At 51.1% G+C, this 9,436-nt stretch overlaps 1 protein-coding gene across 8 annotated transcripts in view; it reads right to left on the minus strand.

Moving 5' to 3' along the window:
- The window catches only part of PFKFB3 (6-phosphofructo-2-kinase/fructose-2,6-biphosphatase 3), a 28,603-nt gene extending 19,552 nt beyond the window's left edge, over window positions 1–9,051 (minus strand). For 2 of the 8 annotated variants that reach the window (XR_012623676.1, XM_074828056.1), the window contains exons 1-6: window positions 8,348–9,051; window positions 2,996–3,121; window positions 2,577–2,673; window positions 2,097–2,163; window positions 1,868–1,942; window positions 1,503–1,559 (exon numbers count right to left, since the gene is read on the minus strand). Coding sequence is in view for 7 of the 8 variants with exons in the window: in XM_074828056.1 (XP_074684157.1) it covers window positions 1,503–1,559; window positions 1,868–1,942; window positions 2,097–2,163; window positions 2,577–2,673; window positions 2,996–3,121; window positions 8,348–8,426 (501 nt within the window). In the remaining variant the exon portion in view is untranslated. The remainder of the gene's footprint in view (window positions 1–1,502; window positions 1,560–1,867; window positions 1,943–2,096; window positions 2,164–2,576; window positions 2,674–2,995; window positions 3,122–8,347) is intronic. The other 6 variants (XM_074828057.1, XM_074828058.1, XM_074828062.1 and 3 more) reach the window with 4 other exon arrangements.
- Window positions 9,052–9,436: the final 385 nt, after the last annotated feature.

Consider the following 9,436-nt stretch of genomic DNA (forward strand, 5'->3'; position numbering starts at 1 on the left):
TCAGGTTTAAACAATTCAAGCTGAGAATGGAAAGCGCATGTGCTTAGACAAGATGCTTATCCTGGGCCTTCTGAGTGAATAAAGCTCCCAGGAGGTAGAGGTCAACCTGGCTGTCCACCACCTGAGGTAGCAGGATAACAACATTCAACCCCTTTCTATGCACTATTTGCTACAAGCTGAAAGATGCTAGAAATGGGAAATGTCAGTGTCCAGAACTCTCATGGACTAAGTTCTGCATGAACTACTCTAACAGGATGTTTTTCCTGAAGATTTGGGTTTGAGCAGCAGCATTACACATTAGTAGCTTCATAAGCAATCCTGAAACCAACAGGATAACACAATCGAGCGACACACGCAGCAACACCCCAGGCCTGCAGCGTAATTTCCACACTGATCCCAGCACTTCACACCATTCATCTGCAGCATCCCGTGGAGCAAAAAACCTATGCTCAGCTTGTAGTTCATTTTCTCCCCCTTCAAGCATTAGTTTCCAAAGAAAGGGATTAAATCCTCCAAAAAAAAAAAAAAAAAATCCAGCTTCACGGTGTTACAAAGAAAAAAGAGGGGGAAAAAAAAAAGATGGAGCAAAGCCAGCATTTTATTAGCGTCATGCAAAAGGCTGCGTGCAACTTCCCAAAAAGCTGGTCACTGGCCATGGGACACCAGCTCCCAGCCAGAGCAAAAGCCACGCTCTAGCCCCAACCCCAGCACCCTTTGTGGAGCCCATCCCAGAGGCAGAAAAAAAACCCTTCCTGTAGACTTTGGGTATCCTGCAACACATTCCCAGGCACCATAAAATGGCTCACAAAGTTCAGATGTACAACTGGAGATAAGGCTGGAGCAGAGCCCAGTAGAGGAAAGGACACTTCTGTTCAAGTTTATCGTGCCTAGGTAGACCAATTAACATCTACCTGCCCTAGCCAAGCCTAACGGGCAAAGGAGCTCTTCTGCTAGTGGGAAATCAAAGATCCATCAGCTCCCAGAGGAGCCAGTAGGCAATGTTTTATGCTGCTCTCCCAGCCAAGACTTCAGCTTGTGGCAAGAAACCTCTAAGCTGAGCTGTTATTCTTCTCAGAGCAGACCCCAATAGATTTTTTCAGGAAGCTCCATGTGGCTGAAGACACCAAGTCTGACTGTTCTCTAATGGGATTTAAACCCCTGACTGCACCCATCACATCCAAAATGTGGGACTTTGAGGGGTCACCAAAGCATTCGGAATCCTTTCTGTCCTTACTATCAAGTTATAGATCAACAGATACACAGAGAGCATAGAAGGGAACCGGGGAAAGGCTACAACAACTTTTATTGTCATTACTTCCAGGTGGCCCTGGATCCTGGAAGACAAAAGCTCCTTTCTCATCCCAGGACAAATACATCATAAAGAGATAAAAACCTCCTAATCCTCAACCAACTTTGGCAAGACATTCTGATAAGAAACCAGACAGGTGCAGGTGAAAAATCCGACACAAGAGAAAACAAAAGCAAGATGTTTCCACACTTACCATAACATTTGTGGCAACTACCGTGGGATCATTGCAGACAGATTCAATGAAGAACACCTGCAAAGCAAAGCAAAGCTCACCTGAAGGCCAGCAATAAGGTTTATAACATTCAACCAGCTCCTTGCTCAACCCAGCCTCCTCCCTGTTTGACAAGGAAAGTTCTCCCTCCACCCCACTCCCATTCTTTCCTCCTTCAAGGCTTGGGACTAGGAACGAGGGGAGAATTTCACATTTTTGACCAAACCCAGCAGTGAAATCTCCCTTACACAGGAGCATCATGAGGACAACACTCTAGTGAAGAAAGAGACACCAACAATACACTAACATGGGCTATGCAACAGAGGCAGCAGCCTGATGGTACCAACCTTGAACCCATTTTCTTTGGCAAAGTTTAGGATCATCCCTCTCCTCTCCCGCGTGGTATTGGTGGCATCAAAAACCTTTAAAAGCAAAGATTTTGATTAGCACCAAGAGTGCCTGGTTTCCCACTGAGCCCCTCCTCAGAGAAGGAACTGCAGAGCTAACTGCACAGGGCATAGTGCCTTCAGGACCAGGACTGCTGCCAAACCCCATGGAGCACATCTCTGAGCTTACCGCAATCTGGCCAGCCTCCTCTGTCAGGTACAGCTTGACATCCCTCAAGGCAGCCAGGGCACATTGCCTGCGAAAGAGGTGAGAGACACATGGTCCTGATGTCCCCAGAGATGCTTGTGGCAACCAGTGCACAGACCTCCACAAAGGCAGGCAGGCTTTGAGGCTTCTCCTCACCACCTCCCCTCCTTCCCAGGGACATTTAGGAAAGATACTCTCAGTCTGCCAAAAATACAAGAGCCCTGCATGCCGAGCAGCGTGCTGGTCTTCACAGCAGAGGCAAAACCCCATGGCAGACCTCATACCCTACATCAGCAAGCCCATACAGCTTCAGTTTTCAGCTCCTGGTGCCCAAGTCAGGCCCTTCTTGGGCTGGCAGGGGAAATTCAAGCTAGAGCCCCACTTTTCTGTTCATCACCCTGCAAACAAGCTGGGTAACCCTGCTGCCAGCCATGGGCTTCGTCACCCAGTGCCCACACTTACCTCCTGACTTTCATGGCTTCCTCGTTGTCAGGGCGGAAGAAGTCATAGGAGCTGTAGTGCCTCACCGCCTCGCGGCGATACTCCCCCACGTTGAAAACTGCATGGGAAAGACAGAGACCATCAAAACCAGGGGCAAGCGTCAGCACGGACTCAGCTGTGCTGTTTCTGCAGATCATGATTTCTAGCAATGAGCCAAGAATTGATATCCTTAGAGCAAAAGGCTCAGGGACATCCCTTGGTCTTCAAAGTGAAGGAGAACCTGGGCTGCAGCAGAAGCAATGGGCAGACATGGATATTTGGCCCATGGGATCTTGGAAAGATCCCCCACTCCCTCCCAGCCCCCAAGGCACTGAGCTCCTAGAGCAACACTCCCGAGGACCAGAATCATGCTTTCCCCAGGCAGCCAGTGAAAGCCTCACCTTTTGTTGGGACACCAATCCAGTTGAGGTAGCGAGTCAGCTTCTTGGAGATGTAGGTCTTCCCACGGGCTGGGAGGCCAACCATCACTATCACAGTGGGAGAATTGGCAAGCTGCGGCCCACAGGCTACAAGGAGGAGAAAGAACAACATAAGCAGCTGTTAATCCTCCAGCTCATCCTGTATAAATCCTTGCTCTTGACCCAGCAGCCTTCCCCCAGGTCCTTCAGCAGCTAGAGGAACACAAAGCCTCTGCTCCCCATGCACCATCATCTCTGGATTATCTCCTATATCTTCCTCTCACAAACCTGGACAACCAAAACCTTGATGAGGCAAATCCACTGGCTCATTTTTGCAATGGGACCTGCTGAACAAGCATACATGAGAGCAGGGGACATGGTGGATGGCTCTGTAGCTGCCCACCAGTGAGACAACTGCCCCAGCTAAGCCATGCTGACCCAAATTCACCCTGGTGCCACTCAAACTGGGGAACAGGAGTCACATCCTGACAGTCATGGCAAGAGGAGAACATCCTGATGGCTGCAGAGTGGGCAAGGAACCAGCAGCTGCCCCAGGTTCCCTGCAGGACCTCTGTGCCTCAGTTTCCCCACTGGGGAAAAAAATTTAAAAAAAAAAAAAAAAATCAACGCAAACACGACCTCCCATTCCCACAGTTTGGCCAATTCTATGAAAAACTAGAGAATGGCCAAGGAGTCTGGTTCAATCCCCACCAGCAGTGCACTTCAGACACGGCTGCTGTGCTGAGATACCAGGTCTGCTCAAAGATCTTCACCCACAAAGACCACCACCTTCCACAAACTTTTGCTAGCCTTTTAGCCGATACACACGCAAATGCAGCCCAGTAACTTTTCTCTGAAGACAAGCAGGGCATGAGGACTACAGAACCACCAGTATTTAGAAGCAGGTATCTAAGTGACTTATCCCTTTTTCTTCATAAACCTGTTTTAAGATGGGTTTTTTTGGTGGTGGTGTTAAAAGGGTCCATGTCAAACAGCTGAAAATAAGTCCAGAGGCATCACTTAGTGATGACTTGGCAAGTGAAGAGGAACTCCTCTCCAATTCACCCAAATGGCATGACCAAAATGCAGACAAATCAGCAGTTGAGCTGCCCAGGTGAATTGCGTTTCCCCTCCATTAATCCTTTAGAAAGTAAATCCCTGGTTCAGTTTGGAGGAAATTACTGAGGTTACAGGACTGGGAATGCAGTTTAGGAATTTTTTTAGTCCTCCACAGCCCAGTCCCAGTGCCACAGGATGCACCCAGACCACACTCCCCATGGACCAGGTAACGTGGCAGCATCCCTCTCCCCCGTCTCACGCCCGCTTCTCTCCAGGGTTTGCCCTACAGAATTGCTGCTCACATGATGCTGCACACACCAAAGGCCAAGGCACAACGCCAAGCACTTTAAATAGGGGAAAGGAAGATCTTAACGATGCCTAATGGAATTTGGATTAGCCAGCCGCCTTTCATGCTGCCCGACGTGACACACCAAGAGCCCTCCCGGCGAAGGCAGAGACCAGCCCCGATAGGCGAGACCCTCCGGGGGATTTCTCACCCACCCTTCAATCCACCCTGCGAGACCAGAGACCTCACGGGAAAGGAATGCAGGGAGTGAGTGGCTGGTGGCAGAGCCATAAAAACGCAGCTTAATTACGGTCTGGGCGCAGAGCTCTGCCTGCCCGTCCCAGCTGCCCGCAGGTGGGACCAGGGGAGGGTGGCAGAGCCATCTGGGGATGAGAGGGGCTCCCCGGGAATGGAGTCGGGGCAGTGGGTTGAGGTAGATTTCTCTCAGTGAAGATCTGGGAAGGGTAAACAAACTGAGAGGTATCCAGAGTGTGTGCGCAAAGCACGTGGGATTTCCCTCCCTTTCCAAGAAAAAAAAAAAATCCAACAGCTAAAGAAACCAAATTAAGGCCACAAGGAAGAGTTACAGCGCTGGTATCCAGAAGGGCAGAGAACCACCACCCATCATTTGCTTGGCTGTCTCAGCAGGCAAGAGATGACAAAACTATCTAAAAGATTTTTTTTTTCCCCCCCTAAATATTCGACATTCCTCAGGCTGGAGCTGCCCTCACACTTGCTCCCTTTGTGTGACCTGCATCCCCGGTGACGCATTTGAAAAGCTCAGGCCAGCTCCCACTGATTTCAGCAGCAAGCACTGATTTTTGCATGCTGGGGTACCAAGAGAGCTGTGCAATGTATCCAGAAAAAGCATTTTTTTCCTACTCCAACAGCCTCACATCCTCAACCAAACTATAGGTGCAAGTCTTTTTCTGCACAAAAACCCACCACATTCTAAATAAAGGGACGGGGGAGGGAATAATACCTGAATAAAGAAACTCCTCCTTTCCCTACCTGCCAGCAGACAAAGAATCTCAAAGAGCAGAGCCAAGAGGATTTGGGGCCACTAAAATAACAGCATTCCGAGAGGATGGGGACAATGCCGGGTACTGTTTGTGTCCCTTTGGCTCCAGACAGCTGAGACGGTCCCAGCGCTGGCGCTGCATGGGTGCACAAATGCCACCTCCGAAGGGTGCTGCAGGAGTTAAACACCTGGATTTGAGGAATCTCCCCCCAATTTAGTTTGCTGCCAAAGGAAAGATTCAGGTTCCCTTTGGACTGTGAAAAAGCATCTGTGTACAGACCGGGAAAGCACTTCCCAAAACACCAGGGCATCAAGCGTGCAACTTCTTACCAGGAATCTGAGCCCAAACCCAGCTAAATCACAAAAGCCTCCAGGAAACTTTGCATCAGGGATGTAACAGAAACCAGTGTTTTGCTCCCAGTGCTTCACAAAGACCTAATTCATCATTTCTTTTCACCACTGCTGGAAAGCTATCAGGGATTTCAATGCATATTCATTACTCGTTATCAACATCTACCCAGGTAAGTCAAGGTCAGGGATGTCTTTCGAAAGGCTCAATCAGGATATTGAGAAGTAGCTTGTCACTTGTGCCTTCTATCTGCTAGAAAGCTGGTGTCAATGCACTGTCATGCTTCACTGGAGTGGGTGGAAGGAAGCAAAAAAAAAAAAGGAAGGAAATTTGCTTCTATAATAGGTTAGATAAAATAGCCATCTCTGTTTCAGGCATTTTTACTGTCTCCTCCTCGCAAGAATCATTCCCCCGCACCTCCTGCTCCCAGAAGCCCACACCACATGTTCTATGTTAGTCTTACAGTCCCCTTTTCCAGCTTCTTGCCATCGCAATTCCCTGACACCTTCGCGGATGCACCGACACTGCGTTTCTGCGCTGCACCTCGCACGCACGCGTGTGGAACTGATTATCACCCTTATCGACGTATTCTCCCATGCCCTCCACGGAGCTGGAGCGATGGGCGAGAGAAAGGCAGCAGGAGCCCTTTTCCTCCTCGAGCATCCCCCACCCGAGCCCCCTCCCCTCGCCTGGCTCTGCCCATCCAGCCGCCTGCGACGACTTGACTTTCCCAGCCCCTACGTGAGAGACGTGCAGCTTGACAGCAATTTAATGGATCGCCGTCAAAAGGCCAGATGAAGGCATCCCTTCGCATCCATTCGAGCCTCCCGTTGACGAGGAAGCAGACAATCGCACTAATTATTTCACACGCAGGGAGCAGCCACGCGGGAGCTTTCCGAGGATGCTCCCAGGGATGCTCCCGCTCCCTCCTCCTCCCCGGGGACCACATCGGCCTCTGTTACACCTCCATTCCCACCCGGCTTTGTGGCTCTGCTCTTTGTTACTGCCGAGGAATTAATAGCACCTCGAGTTTAAAATAGTCACCCTGGGTTTAAGAAAAACCCCCAAAAAAATAAAAAAAGCCCAAGAACGTTCTTCCCATAGAGCACAGTGAACACGGCTTGTTCCCACCCCGAGAGAAAATAATTAGAAGCCACATTACGCTGTTAATGAGCCCCTTGGTGCCTTAATATATTAAAGTATGTTAGTTTTCTGCTCTGCCAAGGAGGGAATTCTCTCTGAGAAACCAGTTGAATAAAGTGGCAAAACACCCAGGGAGGCTCTGCCTACATGAGGGATTTCTTTCAAAGGTGTCAGTCCTTGAGAAAAATTAAAGCAAACAGATACATCTGCAAAGCATTAAGCCAGGAGACATTTTACCCCGCTAAAAGCGAAGCCCCATGGCAACCCAGATGTTCAGCCTGTTGCTGAAAGCCATTTCCTCAGCAGCTTCTGCTGCAGAGCTGCCCTTGCCAAGCACAGGCTGCGTGTGCAAGCATCTGCTATAGGGTTCAGACATCCCTCATGGCATGCCTGACCCATAGCCATGGGGCAACAACGTGTGGCAAATCATAAGGATTTTTTTTTTTTTTTTTTTTTACACGGGGGAACTTTCCGGACAAGGGAAATAGATATCCGAAGTGACTTTTAAAACGCCTGCTCAAGGAAAGCATCGGAAAGACTGATTCACCCAACTGCCCAAGCCACTTCCATCCTTCGCCAGGCTGCAAAGTGCCACCTCCTCCGTCCTGGCTCTCCGCAGCTGCGGATTCCTGCGACGCTTATTTAGCCTTACGCAGAGTTGCACAACTGGCAGGTTGTCAGTTTAGCTGTTGGGCGAGTTAAAAGAGCCGTCTCTTAAGCTTTAGTATTGTATTATGATTCATGATTTGTTTTATAGTAACACCGGCATGACCCAAGCGTTTGCTTTTATTATTTTTAAGCGCGGAGGTTGGTTTTAAACACTCAAGATGCTTTCAGAGCTTTGAAAAGAAGGGAAGCCACTGCAGAAGAAGTTTCAGCATTAATTTTTGCCCTCCCCTCCACCTGCCTCCTATCTCATCCCAAGCACAGCTCAGGGTTAAGAGGTAAAACGCAAACAGCTGGTGGTTTTTTTTCCCCCCAAAGTCATTGCTCTAATCCTAACTCCAACACCCCCCCTCAAAAAAAAAAATAATTAATCAATCACGAATAAATCTTAGAACAAGGTGCCAAACACCCTGGAAATCCCAGCTGAGCTGGTACCCGGGTGCTGAGGTTTGCAACCTGCTCCCTTCCCTTTTAATCCCAAGGCTGGAGGCGGGAAGGGGGGTGTGGGGGGGGTGGAAATTGGGACACGCGTGTCTCGGCATCCTCCGCTCCACGGGGCCGGGGAGCTGCCATGTGATGGTTGCACCTTCCTCCGGCTCCCGGGGCTTGAAGCGAGTCACGGGATGGCTGCGGGTGGGATGCGGACACGGGGGTGATGCTGGAGGAGGGAAAGGGGGGAGCGGGATGCTGCAAGGGGGAGGAAAGGGCGTTGCAAAGAGCCCCCCCCGAAGTGCGCAGGAGGAAGGGGGGGGGCTGCTTCCCATCCCACCCCATCCCACCCCGCGGGGATGCTGCGGTGCCCGTACTCACAGCGGCGGGGCAGAGCCGGGCGGTTGTCATTGGGAAGCCAAATCTTCTGGATGCGGCTTTGCGTCAGCTCCATGGGCATTTTTAAAACAAAGGTCTTTTTGCGCTCCGCGTCCACCTTGGTACGTTTGCGGGGGGTGGAGGGAGGGGGGGTGGGTGGAAGGAGGAGAAGGAAAAAAAGAGGAAGGAGGGGTGGGAAAAAATTTAGATAATAAAGAGGCTTTTTGTTGCAGTCGTCGCTTTTGCGGGGTGGTTTGAACGAGCGGCTGCGGCGCTTTCGGATGCTTCTCGGAGTCTCGTTAAGGCTTTACGGCGGAGGAGGGGGAGGAGGAGGAGGAGGAGGAGGAAGAGGAGGGACGGGGCTTCAGGGCACAAAGCCGGCAGGAACGGCACAAATTCCGCCGCTGCGTGCTTGAAGGGAGCGAGGGCGAGTCCTGCCGCTAATTTTGCTATTAAAAAAAAAAGTAAAAAATAATAATAAAAAAAACCCCTTTAATTCTGAGGAAAAAAAAAAAAAAAGAAAAGGGAGGAAAATCTCAAGGCGAAGCAGCCGGGGAAGGGTTGGCCCTGCCCAGCTTCTGGCTGCTGCAGGGTAGCGGCGTTGCTGGTGCTGCCGGTGTTCTCTGCCCCCCCCGCTCCGCTCACGATGAGCCGGCAGCGGCGGCGGCGGCGCCTATTTGTACCCCGGCAGCCGGCCGGCGCCCCGCGGCTCCCGCCTCCGGGGCGGGGGGGGGCGGCCGCTGCGCCGCCGCGGAGGAGGAGGAGGAGGAGGGCGGAGAGAAGGGGGGGGGGGGGGCGCGGCTCGGCGAGGCTCGGCCCGCGCTGCCGCCTGCCGCCGGCCCCCCGCACTGCAGCGCGGACAAAGGAGGCGCCGCTGAGCCCGGGGAGGCTTTGTTCTCCTTGGGGGGGGGGACACGAGGAGGGGGGGGGAACTGGCCCTAAGCGGGCCTTCAGGGCTGCGCCTGGAGTGGGGGGGGTGAATGCAAGAGGTCCCCAAGCTAAAAAAAAAAAAAAAAGAAGTTAAGTAAAATGTATTCGAAATAAAATTGAAAAATTACAGAAGGTGGATAAAAGAATAAAAAGAATAAAGTT

This window comes from Strix aluco, chromosome 5, assembly GCF_031877795.1.
Source record: "Strix aluco isolate bStrAlu1 chromosome 5, bStrAlu1.hap1, whole genome shotgun sequence".
NCBI lineage: Eukaryota > Metazoa > Chordata > Aves > Strigiformes > Strigidae > Strix > Strix aluco.